At 45.0% G+C, this 23,937-nt stretch overlaps 1 protein-coding gene across 1 annotated transcript; it reads right to left on the reverse strand.

Moving 5' to 3' along the window:
- Positions 1-1,895: 1,895 nt before the first annotated feature.
- LOC146075467 (caspase-7-like) lies at positions 1,896-23,179 on the reverse strand. The gene is made up of 5 exons (XM_083184739.1): positions 23,042-23,179; positions 8,120-8,336; positions 5,351-5,523; positions 5,140-5,269; positions 1,896-3,617 (listed from the first exon to the last, which is right to left on the reverse strand). Exons 2-5 carry the CDS (start codon positions 8,325-8,327, stop codon positions 3,397-3,399), a joined length of 732 nt encoding a protein of 243 aa, XP_083040865.1. The 5' UTR covers positions 8,328-8,336; positions 23,042-23,179; the 3' UTR covers positions 1,896-3,396.
- Positions 23,180-23,937: the final 758 nt, after the last annotated feature.

A 23,937-nucleotide genomic window follows, 5' to 3' on the forward strand; every position in this document is an offset into this window, starting at 1 on the left:
CATGAAAAGGTCGGAGGACGCGTACCGCCGCCCCTCGCGGGCTCGCTGCGCTCGCCACGCTTCGGGTTGGCGTCGATCGTGGGGTGGCGTCAAAAATTGGGGGGGACATTTAAGGGTTAATTGGGCCTAATTCAGGGTTCATATGGCCAAATCGGGTCAATTGAGCCATTTAACAGTGAAATCGCGGTCAATCAGCCTTTTTAACATTGTTCCCTATGGGAAAATCGCGGTGATCGCGGTCATCGCGGGCATCGCGACCAACCAATTTTACCCGCGATGACCGCGATCACCGCGATTTTTACCCCCGATGACCGCGATTTTGATCGTGGGCGCCCAGATAGGAAACAAGTACCCTGGATACAAATACACCTATTTTTTTACAAATTTCCTTTAGTAAATTTTCCCCAAGATCTCTATCACTATTGAGAACACAACAATTAATCATACTCCACTAGCTCGCTGCCTTGGGGTCAACCTCGACTCTGAACTGTCCTTCATTCCTCACATTCAATCTGTCTCTAAATCATGTTACATGCATCTAGAAAAACATCAAAAATACATCCTAAAGGACAAGTCGGACCAGTTTGCCCTTTAGAGACCCCCGGGAGGCTGGTTACGATTTGGCACTTGAATTTTTGCATGTATATCCCTGGGGAGCGGTCAGCGGCAGGGGGGTCCCTGCAGTGCTGGGTAGTAAGTCGTGTGGTCTGTGCTGCGGATGGGAACTATCCGGTCGGCGGCGCACAAAGCGCTGCTGAATTTGAAAACACTGGATAGACGCCGATTGGCTAAGATTCAGCCAATCAGCGTCCGGCCAGTGTTTTCAAATTCAGCAACGCTTCCCAAACCGCCGCCCATTCAAATAGCGCTAGTTAGTACCAAGTTGGCACGTGGACCTGGCTGACTTAATGCCCAGCACCGCAGGGACTCCCTGCCCCGCACACTTGCAGGATTTTTGTCGGGCAGCACCCACCTTATGGAGTACCCTTCCCAGCACATTAAGACTCTCCTCTAGCCTCCAAACTTTTAAGCGTTCCCTGAAAACTCACCTCTTCAGGCAAGCTTATCATACTCAGGAACACCCACACAACCTCCAGTAGCATTCATATCTAATTGCATCCCATCAGGACTGTCTTGTAATCTGGTGGGACTGCCATGCTATGGAATTTTATCCTTATGTATCCCTCCTATTATCCCTATAGATTGTAAGCTTACAAACAGGGCCCTCCTACCTCTATGTCGGTTTGTTTCTACCCAGTTTGTTCAATTACTGTTTCCAATTGTAATGCGCAACGCAATATGCAGCGCTATGTAAGACACTGTAAATAAATATTTACTGTAATTCTACCATAGATACAGTTATTACTTTACGTTGTTCATTATCCCAGACAACCGATTTGTTATAGTCAAACTTATAGACAATATGTTATAATATTTAACAATTTCGACATGCCAGGGGGGTTAAATGGTCCACAGTTGGGACTAGATGTAATGGGGTGCCATTTTTTAGACACTGCAATTTAAAAAAAAAAAAAAAAAAAACGGCTGTGACCAAAAAAAAAAAAAATCCCAAATGTAGAAGGGTGCGATTTTTGTACAATCAGTTAATAGGACATGGATTTCATCTATTAAAAGGACTTTTAGTATCATACTGTGTGCTAACTTATGGGTAAATAAGTTTGCCGACATGAGAACACCCCTTCCCGCCCTTGTTTCACCTCGCATAGCTTTGATACCTGCAATCTGCGCATAGGGACACTTGTTTTTCAGAGTTTCCGCAGTGCAACCTCATGCAAGATAAGCCACGGAAACTGCTCACTCTGCATCAGCTCCTAAATGTCTATGTATTTATAACAATTCAATACTCTCTGAATAATAACAAAGTACACCGCTCATTTAATTAGTAAAAATAGCTTTATTTTCATATACATTTAAATATTAACATAAATAAATAGCGATAGACTAGCAAATAATTACTTGAAACATACAGGGTGACATTTACTAGGATGAGAGATTCAGAAAGTGAAAGATTTGGTGAGAGTGGCAATCATTTACACTTCAAAATAAAAACTGGTTTTGCAGTCTAAACGATTGCTGCTTTAAAAAGACTGGAGATTTCTTACCAAATATCTCACTATCTGTATCTCTCATCCTATTACATTTCCCCCCCAGTTTCCTTGTAAACAATATAAACTCCCATGCAGAAGACAGGCATTATTATGCTGTAATACGACCTTTAGCTGGTAGCCTACAGGTATAGTGAAGCAGTTACATCAGGGTTGCCGACTTTTAAATGCTCCTCTCCGGGAGAAGCCCGGGGAGGAGACTTTCCTTACCCAGTCGGGGGCGGGGCTTGACTGTGATGTCATTAAACCCCGCCCCCATTACGGGAAATAGGCGAAATGACTGATCTCCATGGAGGGGGCGAGGCTAAAATGACACAATTGTGCCATTTTAGCTCCGCCCCCTCCTCTGAGACCTGCGGATTGGGGCATTTAAATGCCGCGATTCGGGGGGCTCAGGGGGGTCCCCCAGATTCCGGGAGGGTTGCCCACCCTTCCAGGGGGCCGGGAGGGGGACCCGATTTTCGGGAGACTTCCGGGAGGGTCGGCAACCCTGAGTTACATCCATGGAGGCAGCCATTTTGTTGACTAAATCAAAATTCAGGATACAGTTATCAATTCCCTGTGTGGAATATGGTTTTCAAAAATGGCTGCCTATGCCATATGCTGGTTAGTTCCTGAGCTGAAACATTACTGAGTCTATTGACTATGAAATGGTGCTAACTAAGGTTTTAATGCAGCAATATAAAAGGCCGGATGCACTAAGCTTCAACAGTGATAAAATGAAGAGTGATAAACAACCAACCAATCAGCTCCTGCCTAACATTTTTCAAACACAGCCTGTGACATGGCAGGTAGGAGCTGATTGGCTGGCTGTTTATCACTCTCCATTTTATCACTTTTGAAGCTTAGTGCATCTGGCCCGTGGTCTTGCATCACCACATTTACTTCAAATAAGGTCATTTGGGCAGTGGAGACACTCAGATCTTCTGCGATACTGGCTTCTGTGACACACAGCCCTGCAGATGTTTGCACATGTGTGGTGGACTCAAGTGATATTCCCATTACTATGGAAAGTGCTTATTAAATGGTTCTGCAGAAAAAAAAAGTCTCATGCAACGTTATCGAACAGGTTAAGAAAAAGGGATAAACTATAAATAGGCCCCATATAGTCTCGGAGGAACTTCTATTACTTTTGGAGGCCAGGCATAGTCTCTTTATTACACTCATCATTTCTGTATTGTAATTCCCGCCTTGTAAGTGAGTGGGCCATTCAGAGGAGAGGGTATAATGCAGTCACCAGAGGCACCCGCACACTTGGTAGGTTTCCTTCCTACGTTCTGAATGGGTACACTTCCCGGGTGAGATTTGTTATGTAACACGGCATCTCTTTGTAACCTTCATATTTGCCTTTGCTTTGGAACGTGTAGGCTACCCTGTAAGCCAGGCGCGTTAGCAGCCGAGTCACTTCAAGGTCCTTCTCAATTCCTGTTAGCATGTCACACAACGTCTGTAGGAAGATGGAGCCCAATGGATTTTGGAACGCAGCATAACCTGAGGTGGAGAACAGCAACAAACAACAAATAAAGTAATAAATAAAAAAAAAACAGACTGTTCCATGGCCATCAATGAAACCAAACACCACACTTAAAGGATACGGATGTGCAAAACGACGGCCCATACCAATCTATTGCAGAAAAACAATTCTAATTCAATGTTTGTCACTCTTACCGTTACTTTAGCTTGCATTTAGTTAGCCATTATAACAATATTGTCTGTGAACCCCTTGAAACCAGCCACTGTAATGGAGAATATATTTTGGATCTGGGTTATTTTATGACCAAATAATCTCTCAAAAGACACAGATCCAATCCTATTTATACCCCTTTCAGACAGAAAAAAAAAGACCCGGGAATTTCCCTGCTCTTGCTGTGTCGACCCGGGTTTTCTTCTGTCTGAAAGGGTCAACACGGGTCTAAAGTTCCGGGACTTCGACCCAGGTATTTACCTGGGTTTTTCCCGTGTCAGACACGTGTTTGCGGCTGTGTGAAAGGGTCCGACCCGTGTTTTTCTCCCGACTATTGAAAAATCATGCTGATTGGCTGAGCGGGAGTGGCAGTGGCGTGCAGCGCAGCACTAAATGGTCATGGCACATTGGAAAGATGAGGAGATCCGTTTAATGCAATGCAGTGAGCAGACACCTCCCACTTTTCATGATCTCATCTCTGTGTGCCTTTAAAACTGTCCTTTTCTTATGACACACAGAGTTTTGCAGGAAAAATCCGGCTTCTGTGTGAAAGGGGTCGACACGGGAAATACCCGGGTTTTTGCTCCTGTGTGAAAGGGGGTCAGCCCCTTGCTGCCTAGTTCTACCCGGGTTTTTGTATCCGGGAAATACCTGGGTTTTTGGGATTTTTCTGTCTGAAAGGGGTATTATTTATACACCATGGACCTGATTCTGGTTCACTCGCAAAAATAAATTCTCTCTAATAGACAAAACCCTGCTGCACTGCAGGTGGCACTGGTGTAACATGTGCAGAGAGAGTTTTGGTTGAGTTATTTTGTTTCTGTGCAGGGTAAATACTGGCTGCTTTATTTTTACACTGCGATATAGATATCGGTTTGAAGTACAAAGCCCATCCATATCTAACTCTCTGCACAGGTTACATCTGCCCCACCTGCAGTGCACATGGTTTTGTCCATTAGAGTGAAAATTTGCTTTTGCAAGTTAACAAGAATCATGCCCTATGGGCCTAATTAGACCTGATTGCAGGACAAATTTGATCTAAAAATGGGCAAAACCCTGCTGCACTGCAGGTGGGGCAGATGTAACATGTGCAGAGAGAGTTTTGGGTGAGTTATTTGGTTTCTGTGCAGGGTAAATACTGGCTGCTCTATTTTTACACTGCAAAACACAAGACCCCAGAGCTGTGACCTTAATGATAGGTACCAAACCCATGTCTTCCTCCCACCTGAGGCTGGCCAGGCCTGTCCTGTCCATCTACAATGCCTCACCTGGAGCCAGCTACCCATGAGAAGTTACTGACTCTGCCACAATACGGTATGCTTTACTGACCTTCACTGCTTGCAAACATGACCACAGTGTCCCTCGGCAGAAAGTCAATATGGGAGAAGGCACCTATATGCCCTGGGGCACCGTCAGCCTCTAGGTTGGTCCCTTCATCTAGTCCCGAGCCTCGGCACGCCTACAACCAGAGACAGACATCATCACTACCCCACAGCCATTCCACAGGTACACTCCCCCTACCCTGCACCAGAAGGCTCACCTGTATGAAGAATATTTTGGGTATGCCAGCCAGAGCTGGGTTGTTGCTTGGAGAAAGCATGTCGTATAGGTCTCTCAGCAGGACTGGTTCCCCGTAGAAGTCGTAAAGGATTCCCTCTTCACCGTGGCTAGAGAGGATGCTGATGAAACACTCACCCTGGGGTAACTTACTTTCTGCAAGAGACATGTCAGTGTTACAGATGCAGACTATATCCATCTATCCATACTACCGATACGGAGGACACAACCTAGTGTTATAAACTGGATTGTTAGAGGTTATCACTGTGGCAGATATGTACCCACATAATAATCTCCAGCATAACATTCCACCCAACTCACATATGTTCTATCTGTACAGGCCGACACAAATGACCCAGGTCAACACTGTCATGTGACCGGATCTCACAGCCCACCAAGCACCTTTGGGTGTGGGTTATTAGATAGACAGTCACCAGGTCTACCCCAAAAGGTGGAAAAGCAATAGTGCGACATGGTCAAAATGTAGACATGGAAAAAAGGTAGACATAAGGTTTTCACATTTTTTTGGTGTCAATGACAACAACTGTTAACATGGACCTCCAATTAGTGTAACGCGTACCCTCGCATCGGGCTCGGGGACTTGCTACGCTTGGCACACTATTATATCCTCCCTCTATGCCGGCATGGGTGGTGAAGTAAGAACAAGCCGTTTAAAAAAAAAAAACCTGAAAAGATGAAAAACTCGTGTCGACCTTGTCATGTGTCTACCTTTTTAATCAACATATTGACCATGTAGACCAGGCATGTCCAACGTTGGCCCTCCAGATGTTGTGAAACTACACATCCCAGCATGCTTTGCCACAGTTTTGCGATTAGAGAATGCTAAAACTATTGCAAAGCATTCTGGGATGTGTAGTTTCAAAACATCTGGAGGGCCAACGTTGGACATGCCTGATGTACACCTATTGGGGCTAGACCTAGTGACTGTCTATCTAGACACTGTGGAGAAAAATTTACTAAAATGGGAGATTTATTTCAGGTGAGATGTTGCTATGGGCAACCAATTAGAATCTACTTATTTATTTAGCACCTTCTGGAAGAGAATGGAACTACAATATTAGTAAATTTCCTCCAGTAGATCTATCAACTAAAACCAGCACCTTTTACCCTGACAATCTGATGGAAACAATGGGCACTTAGGGGTAAATGGAATAAATCTTCTAAAAATGAAAGAGGTGATGTTGCCCATAGCAATAAATCTTCTAAACATGAAACAAGTGACGTTGCCCATAGCAACCAATAAGATGTTTTAGATCATTTTCTAGGATGCAATACAGAAATGATAGGATCGGTTGCCATTGGCTACATCACCTCTTTTCATTTTTAGAACCTGTACTAAATGTACCCCTTATTTTCAAATGCAAGCAGGGCCTTCTTACCCCTCTGTTCCCCATTCTGGTTTCATTTCTCAGTGGTTCCCAATTGTAAAAGCATAGCAGAAAATGTTGGTGCTATGTACAGAACGATAAGTAAGTAGCTAAGTGGCCAACACCACACATTTCAGTAAATAAATATGTAGAAGGAGGAGTCAATAAAGCAGCTATCCCACTGCACTCCTAGAATTATTTTGAGTGATGTGATCATTGGCAAGATGCACCAAGCTTCAAAAGTGAAAAAATGGAGAGTGATAGACAGCCAGCCAGCCAATCAGCTCCGACCTGCCATGTCACAGACTTTGTTTGAAAAATGTCAGGCAGGAGCCGATTGGCTGGCTGTTTATAACTCTCCATTTTATCACTTTTAAAGCTTAGTGCATCTGGCCCCATACCTCCCAACACTAGAGACGTCTCAATCGGGAAACCTCTGTGCGGAAAAACCTTGTCCATTCCAAAAGGGGGAGTTTACTCGCAACAGTGGCATGGCTTGGTGGGAAAGACAGGATCACAAGCCACGCCTCCTATTTGCTCTCACAGGTACTTATTCAGATCTGAGCTCAGTACAATTTTTTTGGAAAATGGGTAAAACCATGTGCAGAGAGTAACATTTGGGTGGGGTGTCTTGAAACTGAAATCTGAAATACAGTGTAAAAATAATGCAGCCAGTATTTACCATGCACAGAAACAAAATAACTCACAGAAATCTAACTCTCTCTGCACATGTTACAGCTGCCATCCCTGCAGTGCACATGGTGTGGTCCATTTTCCAAACAAATTTGTACTGAGCTCAGATCTGAATAAGGCCCACTGTGGGAGAAATGCCCAGTGCATTGTGAGCTGATGGCCATGCCCCCTAGTCCCTCTCTCCCGAGAATAGATGATATCCACATCATCTGTTCACTGCTGCACAGCGGGTGACCAGTGGTCTCCCAACAGACAGTCAAAATACTGACACATTCAGAATGCCGACAGGGTCAAAATGTTTTTCGTGATTTTTTTTCTTTGCAACTGACTTGTTCTTACTTCACTATCCAAGTGGACATAGTTGAACATGTCTACCAATGCTTGCCGGTTTTTTGAAAGTCAGAAATCATACTGAACCCAACCATCCGGTGACTGTGGCTCTGGCACAGGTGGGAGCCGCCGCTGATGTTGACCTAACACCCATGTCGTCATTCTGATTGGATGCCCCCCCCCCCCCCCATTATAAATTAATATTTTTTTCCACTGTACTCATGAAGCTGCAGTATTTTCCTATAGTTATGAGATTTCTTGCCCCACTGCACCCAAGTTATAATAAACAATCGTCCATCTCCCTTTGGTTCTAACACCATGACACCCGAGCACTCCTTTACCTTTCTGGTAGATTTCTCTGATCTCACTGGCACTAACATCCGTGTGAATAGAGACTGCGAATCCCAACTGGGAAAGAACTTTAAAGAGGCGCTTTGCGTCACGAGTGACACCTTTACGGGTATCTAATTCTTTCCCATTACCCCCTGGCCGTTTGTGGAACTCTGTGATGGCAATGATAAGAACACGGGCCTTCGTCACCTTTGACATGATGAGTCACTGAGAAGAGACAAAAGGAAAACCCCAGAACATTAAGACATACATTTCTACCACTCATGGAAACATGGTCAAGGACGAGAAAATATGTTGTCATGGAAACATGAATACAATAATGATCAGTAAGTTAGGGATGAAGATTTAATTTGAGAAAGTTGCCTCTACCCCTTTCAGACAGACCCCAAAATCCCAGACTTTTGCACATGAACATGCATTAACCCGGGAAAATGGTCCTGGGCGTAACTATTAAATTTGCGCCCCCCCTGCCGCAATTCAGGCAGCGCCCCCCTCCCCCTCTTTAGGGTTACCAAACCAACACCCCCCCCACCCCGTGCAGCCGGTACCTTCTGCCGCTGGCGCTTCTGTCAGGTCCCGGCTCCTGCAACAGCATATAAAAAGTGACACTCAGAAATTGGCTGCCACATAATGCAGACAGTGTTTGAAGATGCTAGAGTAGGCGGCGGCCTCCTCTAGCAACCTTAAAAACGGTCTGCTGTATGAGGGCAGCCATTTTCTGAGTGTCACTTTTTATTATGTGCAGGAGCCGGGACCCGACAGAAGCGCCGGCGGCAGGAGGTACCGTCCAACGGCAGGGGCAGACGGAAGCGGGTAACAATACCCGCGCAGACCCCCCTGGCGCCCACACCTTCTCAGCGCCTCCCCGCCACCACGGGACCATAGTTACGTCACTGCCAGTGGTTCCCAAACTGGGTGCGCCAGCACCCTGGGGTGCCTTGGAGGACTTGCAGGGGTGACTTGGATCGGTGATACATGACCAATTCAATGTAAATGAACTGCATACCTGACCCCAAGGATGAGATATAAACACAATTTACGTAATTTTTTTTTTTTTACTGATATTGGTCTAGGGGTGCGGTAAAAACAATCCTGATACTCAAGGGTGCTGTAATTAAAAAAATTTTGGGAACCACTGTCATACACCATGGGTGCTCAACTTGTTTACAAGATTTACAGTATGTAAAAAAGTAAAGACTTGTAGTGGGAAATTTACTAAGATGGGAGTTTCACACGGGATGTTGCTATGGGCAACCAATCAGAATCTACTTACAGATGGAGCCGGGCTCCCTCTTGCTGGCGAATCGCCAGAACGTCACTGCTGGCGATCTGCCAGCAGCCGCGTCTCAGTTTCCAGGAGGCGGGGCGACGGGAACCCTGTCAGTCTCCGCTTAAGGGAGACGGACAGGGTTAGGGGGGGGGGGGGGGGGAAATGGCAGATAGCGGCTGGCGTCGCCATTGCCATCCCCTGCAAAGACCCGCTCCATCTGTATTTAGCTATTTCAAGAAGATAATACATAGGGTGACATTTAATAGGATGTGATTTTTAGTCCTGAAATTGCATATTACAATATTAAATGCTATACAATATGTAACAGCGTGATGCCTCCACCCATATTGTCACTGTCATATTGCTTGTCATGTATGTCTAGGAGCAGTAGTCATCGGAAACAAATTCCTTGTGTATTGTGTACTGAGTTGCACTGTATACTTGGCAATAAAGATTTTCTGAAATTGTGATTTTTTTTTTTTTTTTAAGAAAATCAACTATTTAATGGAATGTGAATTGTGGCATGAAAAAATGCGCTAAAGTGTGAATTTAGTCATGAAAATATAAAAATTAAATCCACGTGCGATTTGTGTAAAATAACCAGCCCGGGTTCAAAAAACCGGTCCTGGTTTCAGGGGACAAAAACATAGGGGATCCCTAGGATTTCTAAAACCAGCACCAGGCTCAAGGGCCAGTCCTGGCTTCCAAAATACAGGGGACAAGACGAGTAGGGTTCCCCCATATTTTCACAACCAGCACCAGGCCCAAACAGCCAACATGGTAATGCCACAGCCGGGGGTAATTTTTTTATGCAAGTTCCCCCGGCCAAAGCATTCATCTCTGTGGCTGGTCAGGGATGCTGAAGGAGTGTGGACCCCCCCCCCCCCCCCCAATAAAGGGGACCACCCCCCTCCAGAGTTACCTCTGCCCAAGCTGAAGCCTGGGGCTGTCCCCGGTGCTGATAAATGGTTAATAATAGATTAAACTATTGCGTAATGTTGTGGAACTACAAGTCCCAGCAAGCCTGCGCCGCGTACAGGGACTTGGAGAACCACAAGTCCCAGCATGCAGGTTATTAAAGGGAGATCAATGCCTTCTCCGCCTGGCAGTACCCCTGCGAGAGAACACGAATGATTTTTTACATTCGTGGCTCCTCCCACATGCCAGGGGTTATTCCTACCCACCAGCCAATAAGGAGCGGCATCTAGCTAGTGGGCAATTTGCACATTTTCAGGACTAAAAAGTAAAAAAATGTAATTTTATTGCATCACATCGCATTTTTCATGCCACAATTCACATTCCATTAAATTGTCGATATCCTTAAAAAAAAAAAAAAAAAAATAGCAATTGCAAAACTCGCAATATGGTACGATTTCCTAACCTTACTAAAAATCACATCCTATTAACTGTCACCCATAGTATTTACTTGGTTGCCCATAGCAAAATCCAATGGGAAATAGAACTCCCATTTTAGATAATGTCCCCCGTAAAATCTACAAGATTATATTGAATGAAGTTTAAAAAAAAAAAAAAATATATATATATTCTTTGAATAAAAAGTGTTTGAAAAGGAAAACTGGTATGGTATTTCGGTACTTGTGTAATACCTGGGCGCCCGATTTTTTCATTGTACTACATCGCATCGCATACAATATAGTGGCATACAATTCATGCAATGCGATTTTTCATTGTAAAGACCCGATTTTTTTTCATACCCCCAATGAAGCATCGCATGCCTTAAGTAGTGGCATGCGATGAAAAAAATAATAATCCGGACGCCCAGATAATACACAAGTACCGGTATTTGTATATAAACAGTCCCCTTTTGATAACACTGTTTCCCCAACTGGAAAACAGTATGTCTGAATTCCTTAGGTCTCTGAAGTAGTGTGAATGGGGGTCTTGAACAAAACAAAACCCAGGATTTTGCAAAAGAAAAAATCCTGGGTCTGAGCAGGGAAATTCCCAGGTCGTATAGCTGAAAGGGGTATTAGTGTGCAACGTTTAATCAGCCTCCACTAGACTTCTGGTACAGCAGCTTCAGGATCGTAATTTATAACCCTTTCAGACATGCGACCTGGGAAATTCCCTGCTCAGAACCAGGATTTTTCCGGGTGCAGTCTTTCACACATAGCAGCAAATTACCGGTCACCTCTATAATTTATGTTATGCGTTTACACAGGTCGACGAACCTGGTAAAAAGCAGGGTTGGCGACCCGGTATTTAAGATCCTGGATGACCCTTTCACACTTCACAAATTACTGGGTAGAACTGCTTCACCTGGTAATTTGCATGTTATGCATGAAAGGGGTATAATGCGGTGTACACACGGGGGAGATATATTGCTCAGCCATATATGGATGAGCAATATATGGCTGAGCAATATATTGCTCAGTTTCTACTTTACATCAGCGACCAGAGATGGTCGCTGATGAAAAAGAAACTGCTGGGGGGAGCCCGGCAGTGGTAATCAGCTGGTCGCAGGAGCATGTTCCTGCGATCACCACAGGGGCAAAAACGGGAGCGCACACCTGGCGATATATCGCTGGTGCACACTCCCATTGTGGGCAATATGGTCGCTCAGCGACCATATTTCCTGCAATTTTGCACCAAATCGCCCCTGTGTGTACGCACCTTTACTGTGAAGTCATTCCAGAGAATTAAACCTGCAATGCTACCCATAAGATATTTGTTTCCCCAATAGTGACATAGCAAGATCTCGGTCATGCACATAAATGGGAGTCATCTAAGCTGACAGTTATGTCACTAAAATTATGTGACACTGCTTGTGGATATGACAAACAGGGAATGCAAGGCTGAGGCATTTAGTAGGGTGTCTGCTATTGTCCAGTCTTTTATGGATAAGTTCCTTAATTAGCAGCTGCAAGCCAGAGGGTTTATGGAACGCCAGAGGGATTGATCCACATGATCCAGGGGTGCTGTAATCTCATGGTGTCATCCTGAAGAGAGTTTCAAAATGTTACCACATTCAAAGTGTCAACTTGCAACAAAGAAATCATTGGAAGACACGGATAATGCTTTCCTTTCCTTATAGGGCAACAACTAGTCAAAAATGCTAAATGCAATTTAAAGCAGTGTAGTTCAGATCTTAAGCTGTGTACACACGGAGCAATATGATCCCTGGCAATATATTGCTCAGCGTTTTCATCAGCCACCAGAGATGGTCGCTGATGAGAATGTCACATTGCCGGGAGAAGAGGCAGGGGAAGTCGCTGGTCAGAGGAGACAGAAGGAATGGTCAGAGAGATAGAAGGATAGCCGGGACAGGGCAGTATCCAAGGCGGGTGCAAGTCACCAGAGACCCCAGGCGATGGGGGAGTGGGGGCGCCCTGGCGCCCACCGGCTACATTCGGGGGGGGGGTTTGGCGATTCGGCTGCTCGGTGGGGGGGCTTTATGCAGCAGAGGGGGTCCGCGCGGTATGAAGGGCCAGAAGAGAGGGAGCCGCACGCTGTGCCGCCCATCATCATCCGCCGGCGCAGGAAGCGCTTCTGATTTTGAAAACACTGGCCGCACACTGATTGGCTGAATCCCAGCCAATCAGCATGCGGCCAGTGGTTTCAAACCCAGAAGCGCTTCCCGCGGATGATGGGCGGCAGCACTTCACTCCGGCTGGGCGGTACAGGGGGCGGCTCCCTCTCTTCTGGCCGGATGGCGGCATCCGACGGGGATCTGCAAGTTGCTGTGGGGGCACCACAGATACCCTTAGACCGCGCTGACCCTCCTGCTGCATATAATCCCACCGCGGCTGGCACCACAGGGACCCCTCAGACCGCACGGACCCACCTGCTGCATATAGCCCCCCCGCCGGATAGCGCCACAGGGACCCCTCAGACCACACGGACCCCCCTGCTGCATATAGCCCCCCCACCGGATAGCGCCGCAGGGACCCCTCAGACCGCTGCTTGCACCATAGGGACCCCTCAGACCACACGGACCCCCTGCTGCATATAGCAGGGGGGGCCCTGGCAGTATCACACATGCTGCAGGAGAAAGCAGTGCTGTAATCCACAGTGTAAAAAGCCGCAGAGAGGTCAAGGAGAATAGGTATGGAGTAGTTGTCATTGGCTTTAGCAGCAAGGAGGTCATCGTCACACACTAGAGTGTGCCTTAAAGCTTATTTCAGCGAGACTGTGTGGTGAACAAAGACACTTCCATGCCCTGTAGGGGGCAGAAAGCTGGGATTCTGCCTCAACAAAATCGGTTACAAAGCCTCAAGTGGCTGCCGCGTCACCTTCATGTCCCTGAAGTCACATCTCCAGAAGAGGAGTCTTCTCTTTTCCTTTATGAAACGCGCTTATCTCACAGAACTGGAGTAATTGGTTACAAATTAATCTAATTAAAACCACAGTTATTCAAATATTAGTACAGTACTTTTTATTTCATGAGGGGGGGGGATACAGTTTAAAATTCATGAGGGGGGGGGGATACAGTTTAAAATTCATGAGGGGGGGGATACAGTTTAAAATTCATGAGGGGGGGGGGGATACAGTTTAAAATTCATGAGGGGGGGGGGGGGGGGGGGGAATACAGTTTAAATTTCCTCGGACACACCCAATGGTACATGAAGCATCGGGGATCTAGCATCTAGGAGGTCTGCTACATGGGATGATGTGATCATACAGGATGAGAACTTCCAGCCATTCCTGGAATCGGGCATCCTGTATACATATGAGCTTCAGGCCAGTTCTGGGACTCACTGAAGGACACCGGAGGGGATTGCAGACACTGTGAGTGACTCATAAGCCCCAGGAGAGAATGGTGAATGACATCTGTTCATCAGGGTGAATAATCTGATCTGGGCCCTAGGCTGCATCATACACAGGTGCATAGCAGGCTACATAATGCAGTGTGACATGTAGTCAAGACTCACACGGTTCTGCCCTGACCCGTTCACACCTGCAGAGAAATGGAATAGGGACAGAATTTGCTTTTTCTTTGCAAATGTTTGGGCTTAGTAAACAAATGGGCAATCTTGGCTGAAGTCTTGGACCAAACTTGGACCCTATTACATTACCCTGATTGTCGGATATATATACACCTCCCCCATTCATCAGATATATGGGGATCATATGCAACACAGGGGTAAATGTATGTAGCTTGGAGAAGTGGTATCTACCCCCATCCCCCCCCCCCCCCATAAAGAACATTATGTGCAAGGTGCTAATGATCCAGCCAATCAGCTTCTGTCAATTTACATATTGGAGCTGATTGGTTGGAGCAATATCACTTTGCACATCATTTTCTTTGGGGGTTATTTTGATTCATTTGGAGAGGCACAATCATTCTCTAATGGACAAAACTACACGCACTGCACAAGGGGCTGATGTAACATGTGCTGAAAGAGTTAGATTTGGCTGGGGGGTTTGTACTTCAAACGGATATCTATACTGCAGTGTAAAAATTAAGCAGCCAGTATTTACCCTGCACAGAAATGATAAAACACCCAAATTCAATTCTCTCTGCACATGTTACATCAGCCCCACCTGCAGTGCATATGGTTTTGTCCATTAGAGAGTGATTGTGCCTATCCGAGTGAATCAGAATAACCCCTTTATCTCCAAGCTTCACACATTTACCCCAAAGTGAGGACATTGGCGAGAGTCTGTAGTCCTTATAGATAAACTCTTCTTAGGCATTAAATAACATCTATTACAATATATGACCAGTTTCCTTTTTCGATCACATGAAGTTCCGAGAAGACATTAAGGTGAGGACTGATACAGAAGCCAAGTGTAGATTCCAATTCGTCATTGTCAGTCACGCTGCCCATATACCCATACTTCTTACAACAATGACATTAGTTACCAGTACAATTTATCATGCAAGTCAAGTCAGGAGAGCGCAGGCATTAGGAAGAACTAACACCTTGCTCACTAATAGTTTATCACATGGATGAATTAGGCGTTTGTACTGGGAGCACACCACCATCAGCAGGAAATTGTTCTGGAGAACTGTAATTTATAGGCTACAATGGCTTCCGCCATCTGAAGATGGAATTACCAAAGGGGACCAAGTGATGAGGTCTAACATTAGCATAATGCAGGGATACTGGGGTCATGCGGAAATGTGTAATACTAATAACCCATGATTTAACCCCTTCCCGACATTTGACGTATATATACACGTCATGGCCGGGATGTACTTCCCGACACATGACGTATATATACGTCATGACTTCAAAGTGCCACTGCGTCTAGAGACGCAGTGACAGAGGGACGATGTCTGCTGTCCCTGACAGCAGACATGTCCCTGCATGCCCAGGGGGGGCGGCGATGCCGCCCCCCCCGTCGGCGATCGCTGTGATTGGCTGTTCAATGTGAACAGCCATTCGCAGCGTTTTCCTGTGTTACCGGCGAATCAGACGCCTGGTAACACAGGTGTCAATCACCGCCGGGTGTGAGGGGGTCATCGGTGACGACGACACCTCACCCCACCTGCCCCCAAGGCTGTGATTGGCTCGTCGGACCAATCACAGCCAAGGCGCGCCATTTAAACTAACGGTGACTGCGCTGCAGACGCCATTCCGGTCTGGAATTGCGTGCAGAGCGGTCACCGACCAATCTGTCGTGATATACATACCTGATCCTTGCCTGATACTTACCTGATCACCGCTGGTAGCGTGCTGCCAGCAGCTGGATGCTTCCTGGATCTTGTGACTTCCTGTGTGCTGCTGCTGCAGTGTCATAGAGTCCAAGATAGTGATAGATAGTGAGAGAGAGTGATATATTTTGTGTCTGCTGCACCCCCTTTTGTGCTGATCAGCAACTTTTTGGGGGTGCAGAGTTTTTTTTTTATATATATATATACACCTGTCAGTTGCACCAAAGGTTGTGCTGCCTGTGCAACTGACTGCTGTCCCCCCTGCTGCCCCCCCTTTTGTGCTGATTAGTTTAAATTAATTAATCAGCAACTTTTTGGGGGTCCAGGTTTTTTTTTTTATATATATATACCTGTCAGTTGCACCAAAGGTTGTGCTGCGTGTGCAACTGACTGCTGCCCCCCCCCTTTTGTGCTGATTAGTTTAAATTAATCAGCAACTTTTTGGGGGTCCAGGTTTTTTTTTTATATATATATATATATATATATATATATACCCTGTCAGGTTGCACACAGTTGTGTGCCTGCTGCCCCTCACTGCTAATCAGTGTTCACTGATCACTGATCTGCAGTTTTTTTTTTTGGAGAGTGCAGTGGGGTTTTGTTTTTACACCCACGTTGCTTTTGTGGGTGTCCTGTGGCCGCTGAGCGCTGATCAGTGACATACAATCACTGAACAGCATTTTTGGCGCAGGGTTGATATAATTTTTTTTCTGCAGTTTTTTTAAATAGTTTTTTTTTTTGTTTTTACACCCACGTTGCTTTTGTGGGTGTCCCGTTGCCTTTAAGCGCTGTTCAGTGACGGTCGTTACTGACCAACATCTGTGCTCAATTTTTGGCGCATGACCTTTTTTTTTTTAACCCCTTCAATTTTTTTTTGTTATTATTGGGATCAAATTCCTGTATAAAGTATTTTTTTTTCTGCACTACATACACACTACACCTTACATACCCCCCGTGTTGAAATAAAGTTTGTACCCCCCCTACACTATACACGTGTTGAAACATTACACTTACAGAAAAACAAAAATAAAAATGGCATCCCAAATGTCATCCCAGTCATCCAGAAGAATGTATTCAGCGGAGGAGGCATATGCCATGCTTGCCTCTGACTCTGACACAGCCAGTGATGCAAGCGGGGAATTTGAAGGATTCGTCTTAAGCGCCTCTTCCTCCTCTGGTGATGAGGGACCCCCTCAAAGACGCCCCCGTAGAGCAGCTGAGACCCCCCCCCCAATAATTGATCTCGTATGGACCCCACCACCAGACAATTTTGAGCCACAGGTTCCTGAGTTTTTGGCCATCCCAGGAATCCAATTTGATTCAACAGGTCTCAGAGAAATTGACTTTTTCAAATTATTTTTCTCTGATGATTTTATAAATTTAATGGTGGACCAAAGTAATTTATATGCCCAGCAGTTTATTGCTCAAAACCCCACGTCATCATTTGCTAGGTGGACCCCTGTAGATGCAGTAGAGATGATGACGTTTTGGGGTCTGGTGTTACATATGGGCATAGTTAAAAAGCCAGAAATTAGGCAATATTGGAGTACAGATGTTCTGTACAACACCCCATTTTACCGTATGGCCATGACTCGGACTCGTTTTGAGATAATCCTTAAATTTTTACATTACACCGATAATGCACAGTGCCCACCCAGAGATGATCCCACCTTTGACCGGCTATTCAAAGTCAGGCCGGTCATTGATCATTTCAGTGCCAAATTTGCAGAGATGTACATCCCTGAAAAATTTATTTGTATCGACGAGTCCCTTATACATTTTAAAGGAAGGGTTAAATTCCGCCAGTACCTTCCCAGTAAGAGGGCAAGGTATGGCATAAAAATGTATAAACTGTGTGAAAGCACCTCAGGGTACACCCACAGGTTTAGGGTATATGAAGGGAAGGATTCAAGAATTGAACCGCCAGAATGCCCCCCCTCCCTCGTAGGTGTTAGTGGAAAAATTGTCTGGGATTTAGTGCACCCCTTCCTGGATAAAGGTTATCACCTCTATGTGGATAACTTTTACACTAGCATCCCCCTGTTTAAGGCCCTTGGTTCAAGAGGTACAGCAGCTTGCGGTACTGTGCGCAAGAACCAAAGAGGCCTCCCAAAAACGCACATTGCCCAAGTACTGAGAAGGGGTGAAAGCAGGGCACAATCCACCGAAAATATGTTGTTGGTCAAATATAAGGACAAGAGGGATGTCCTTATACTGACAACAATTCATGGAGACAGTACCACCTCCATCCCTGTACGAGGTACCAGTACCCATACCTCAAAACCTAATTGTATCCTTGATTACAATAAGTACATGGGCGGAGTGGATCTTTCAGATCAGGTACTGAAGCCGTACAGTGCCCTGCGGAAAACAAAAATCTGGTACAAGAAGCTGGCCGTGTATATCATCCAGATGGCACTGTATAACGCTTACGTGCTATTCCGTTCTACCAGCCAGAGGGGGACATTTATGCACTTTCAAGAGGAAGTCATAAAGGGCCTAATATTTGGGAACCAGCAGGCAGAGGGCCCCAGTACTTCTAGTACTGGCCCCCGTATTGTACCAGGGCAGCATTTTCCTAACGAAATCCCCTCCACTGCTAGAAAGGGCAGGACACAAAAAAGGTGCAAAGTTTGCTATAAAAAGGGAATAAGAAAGGATACTATTTTCCACTGTGAAACTTGCCCCGACAAACCCGGCCTATGTATAAAGGAGTGTTTTAAAATATACCACACATCTATGGATTATTAGGTTAATCATTTCACCGTGCTTCGGGGGTCTTGCTAATGCCACATAGCACACCCACCATTCATTCCACCAGAATCTGAGCTGCAAAATCCAAAAATCACTCCTTCCCTTCTGAGTCCTGCCATGCACCCAACTGGTATTTTTTGGTCACATGTGAGGCATTGCCGTACTCGGGAAAAATTGGGGCACAGATTTTGGGGTGCTTTGTCTCCTTCATTCCTTGTGAAAATGAAAAATTTTGAGCCAGAACTGCATTTTTGTGTAAAAAATGTAATTTTTCATTTGCACAGCCCAGTTGTATCAAAATTGGTGAAACCCCTGGGGGTTTGAAATGTACACTATACCCCTAGATGAATTCCCTGAGGGGTGTAGTTTGCAAAATGGGGTCACTTGTGGGGGGGTTCCTAACTTTTAGCATCTTATGGTGCCTAGAAACCTACATGGTGCCTAAAAAATAATCTCATAAAAAGGAGGCTCCAAAATCAAGTAGGTGCTCCTTCTATTATGAAGCCTGTGGTTTGGTCAACGTGCACACTAGGGCCACATATAGGATATTTATGAAAACAAAAGAATTGGGGGAATCAATTTTTAGTCACATTTCTCTAGTAAAATCTACTGTGTTCCTTAGAAAAATCTATTAAAATTGGAAATCTGCAAAAAAAAAGAAATTTTGAAATTTCACCTACACTTTGTTTTAATTCCTGTGAAACACCTAAAGGGTTAACAAACTTCCAAAATGCTGTTTTGAATACTGTGAGGGGTGCAGTTTTTGAAATGGCATCATTTATGGGGGTGTCTCACATACAAGTCCCTCAAAGTCACATCAGAACTGAACTGGTCCCTAAAAAAATCAGTGTTTGAAATTTTCTTGAAAATTTGAGAATTTGCTATTCATATTTTAAGCCTCCTAGTGTCCAAAAAATTTAAAAGGAAGTTGAAATAATGATGGAAACATAAAGTAGACATATGGTCTATGTTAGTTATTAACTATTTTGAGTGGTATGATTATTTGTCTCACAAGCAGAAAATTTAACATTTTGAAAATTGCTAAATTTTCCATTATTTTTACGACATTTTGGTATTTTTCACAAAAAAACACAGACTGTATCGACCCAAATTTACCACTAACTTGAAGTACAATGTGTCACGAGAAAACAATCTCAAAATCACTGGGATAAGTAAAAGCAAAAAAAAGTTATCCCCACTTAAGTGATACATGTCAGATTTGAAAAAAAGGGCTCTGTCAGGAAGGCAAAAACTGGCTGCGTCAGGAAGGGGTTAAAGGGGAGGTTAGGATTGCTAAATAGGATCAATACTAGTTTGTAAAGGCTGAGTGACACTTTTATAACTGATATGTTGTCATTTCTTGGCCACAACTTTAAAGCAGCATGGATATAGTATGTCACGGGATATTCCTTATAAGTACAGTAATCCTTCACCAGAAATACTGAACTCTGCAATATCAGCTCAGAGTTCAGCAAAGCAGCCAGACATAGCTTTATTGTTATTACACAACCTGACAGGGACCAGGTAGATGGGGCAATGAGCGGGTCAACCGGTAATGGGATTTACACCTCTTGTAAAAATACTCAGCTGAAAGCACTGCAACTCAGAGCGAATGGATTACACATGCACATACTATTATTGCCTTCTCACTCACCAAGAAGTGATCTATATATTAGTATATACTGAGGGGACTGAACAACTTAAAATAAATGTCATTATCATATTTAAGTACAACACATGCATAACCCTCTGAGGCACTTATGTATTATATAGCTTCCCTTCTGGACTTGTAACTTGGTGGGACTGCTATGCTATTACTGGTGCCTGTCTTTGTGTTTCCCTCCTACTGTATATCCCGTATAGATTGTAAGCTTGCAGCAGGGCCCTCCTACCTCCAAGTCTGTCTGTTGTTACCCAGTTTATTTTATCACTGTCTACTATTGTAAAGCGCAACGGAATCTGCTGCACTATATAAGTAACTGTAAATAAATGTCATATTATAGTTGTGAGTAATATTTTACAGGTCGTTTAACTAATAATTATAAACAGACCCCATAGCTTTTAAAAGTTGCCTCTATAACAGTGAGTCGCCTTAACAGGGAACACTACCTTACATACCGGTGTCTTATAGAGCGAACATGAGACAGGACACACAAATACTGGCCCTTATTCAGATCTGATCGCAGTACAAGTTTGTTCTCAAAATGGACAAAACCATGTGTATTGCAGGTGGGGCAGATGTAACATTTGCAGAGAGAGTTAGATTTGTGTGAGTTATTTTGTTTCTGTGCAGGGTAAATACTGGCTGCATTATTTTTAAACTGCGATTTGGATTTCAGTTTCAACACACCCCACCTAAATTTAACACTCTGCACAGGTTACATCTGCCCCACCTGCAGTGCACATTGCCCATTTTGAGAACAAATTTGTACTGCGAACAGATCTGAATAAGGGCCATGGTGTGGTTGGTGTATCAAGTAGACAAAAGAGAGGAGGAGAAGTAGGCTTGTGGAGAAGTTGCCCATAGCAACCTCAGCTGTGAGAACATTTATCAAGAACTTTCTTTAAAATACAAGAAAAGCCGGGTTAAAATGGGGGGGGGGGGGGGGTGGTGAACACACAATTTTATTAATTATTTTATTTCCGAACAGTTTCTTAAATGGTGCATCAAATTCTGTTGCTCTTTACAATTGAAAACAGTGATACAAACAGGGTACTTACAGACAGTTAATAAGTACAGAGGGCCCTGCTCGCCTGCAAGCTTACAATCTATAGGGAAATAGGCGTTGATACACAAGGATAGAATAGATGTTCTCTGTTGCATAAAGTGTGCATGGTCATTAGGTTTACACATTATGTCAACATGCATTGGGTCGACCACTAAAGTCGACATGGTTAAGGTCGACACAAATATTAGGTCGACAGTCGAAAGGTCATCCTGAAGTTTTCACGGTTTTTTTTTAGTTGACATGTATCGACAGGTGGTATTTCACGCCCTACCATCCACTAGGGCAGGCATTCCCAACCACGGTCCTCAAGGCACACCAACAGTGCAGGTTTTAGTGATATCCAGGCTTGAGCACAGGTGACTTAATTAGTATCTGAAGGATTCTGATTAAACCATCTGTGCTCAAGCCTGGATATCTACAAAACCTGCACTGTTGGTGTGCCTTGAGGACCGTGGTTGGGAATGCCTGCCTGCACTAGAGAGTGTGAAAAATTACATTTGGGGTGCATTTTACATGATTTCAACTCATGTCCATAATTTGAATTTTTCCGTATACGATGCCCATCGTGGGAGCCGTGATTCTACACAAGTACCAAAAATCATACTTACCTATCAAAGGTCCAGGGAGCTCTGCAGGTCTTCGGGGCTCCCTGCTGCAGTAATGGGATGCTGCAAAGCAGCAACTCACTTTACAGCATCGGGGGTCACAGAAGGAGGAAGCCCCAAAGACGGCAGCTCTGCAGGTCTTCGGGGCGCCCTGCTGCAGTAATGGGATGCTGCAAAGCAGCAGCTCACTTTACAGCATCGGGGGTCACAGAAGGGTAGAGACTAGTTCACATGCAGTATTGGTTACAGGATGTTACGTTCAGTGAGGGTGGAAGTTGTTAAATGCCCACACAATGTTTTTGCTGCATTGTACGCTCACACGCTTCGCTCGCCACAGATTTATATTCCCTCTCCAGGTATACGTGGACCCAGTGCATGGTGGGAAAATTACCAAAACTGAATGTGATCTAGACACTACCGTCACGGAAGGAGGAAGCCCCAAAGACGGCAGCGCTGCAGGAGTCGAACCCCGGGTGGCGAGTATGAATCAGCAGTAATGGTGGTCACTGCACGGGGTCACCACAGTGGGAAAGAGGATGCCGGCGGCAGTTTCAACGGCAGCAATGAGTTGCGCAGCACAGCATCAGGGTATTTTTTCCAAAATACACCACAATAGTGCTGCCGAGACCCATTGCAGGGACAGAGCTTATCACAAGATCTGTCCCTGCATTGGATAATTTACACATCCATGTGATATTATCAATTATTGCAACGTGAGTTTGGCCGATAAAGGCTTAAAAACAACACACAGGCCACAGAGTCCAGAGAACTGGCAGCTCCACAAAATATTTTACTAACCATTTGATAAAAGTTCACCAACATTTCTAACTGACATTTTATGTGAAAAGTTTTTGAAAGTGAATGTTATATATTTATTCCACACACAGACTATTTGTATAATAGTTGCACTGCCATGAAGTGAATGTACTTACCAATGTCTGGGCTCCTGGATAAGGAGCTTTTCTCCTGATGTGTTTCTGAAACAACTGTTTGATGTACTAAGTCCTGGTGCAGAATTGCAGATAAGAGTGTGATGCAGCCGAGGGCGGGGCACAGAACCAGGTGACTTCTTCCACCCAGCTTCATTACATTTGCTTAATCTTTTTTTATTACACCTGAGTCAGACTTCCTGACATCCAGGATGAGTGACAGTAAAGGTGGCCATACACACGCAGATTTATCTGCAGATCTGTCTGGTTGGAACAAAATCCTGGTTATGGATGAGAGCAAATGACAGTTGACCATTTGCTTGGAAATGCTGGAAAACTGCCAAACTGTCATTCATCCATAACCAGGTTTTTGTTCCAACCAGCCAGATCTGAAGATAAATCTTACTAGTGTATGGGCACCTTAACTGTAGGGTAGGGCGGGCCATTGATGGTTACCATTGATTGCAGGGCCGGAACTAGGATTTTTGTGTCCCGGGGCAAGGCAACAATTTGGCCTCTACATCACACTGCAATCATATATATATAATATATATTAGGGTGACCAACTCATCCCTTTAATCCGGGACACATATTAATTACACAGGTTCTGTGGCAGTATAAAACCTGGTGAAATGGAGTCTTGAGGTGTGGCAGTCAGGGCCGGTGCAAGGCACCGGTGTGCCCCAGGCGAGTCGGGGTGGGGGCGCCCCGGTGCCGGGGGGGGGGGGGGTGGTACCTGTGAAAAAACGTGCATCCCCGGCGTCCCTGCTGAGTGCTGGTGCGTGCAGTCCGTGCCGCCGGGGGAACCTGCGGCGCTGTTATTGTGTGTAAGCTGGCCGCGGCCGGCGGGGTCCCTACAGTGAATAGAAAATAACTAGCGCTTCCCACGCTAGTTATTT

Source organism: Crinia signifera, chromosome 4, assembly GCF_055691185.1.
Source record: "Crinia signifera chromosome 4, ASM5569118v1, whole genome shotgun sequence".
NCBI classification, from domain to species: domain Eukaryota; kingdom Metazoa; phylum Chordata; class Amphibia; order Anura; family Myobatrachidae; genus Crinia; species Crinia signifera.

Bases quoted from the DNA above. Each gene is read 5' to 3' on its own strand.
- LOC146075467 (XM_083184739.1), bottom strand. From the start codon at position 8,327: ATGTCAAAGGTGACGAAGGCCCGTGTTCTTATCATTGCCATCACAGAG. The intron at 5,524-8,119 runs GTAAAGGAGTGC...TGTCTCTTGCAG, and splicing joins CAGAGAAATCTACCAGAAAG to AAAGTAAGTTACCCCAGGGT. The intron at 3,618-5,139 runs GTCAGTAAAGCA...TCTCCACCTCAG, and splicing joins CATGTTTGCAAGCAGTGAAG to GTTATGCTGCGTTCCAAAAT.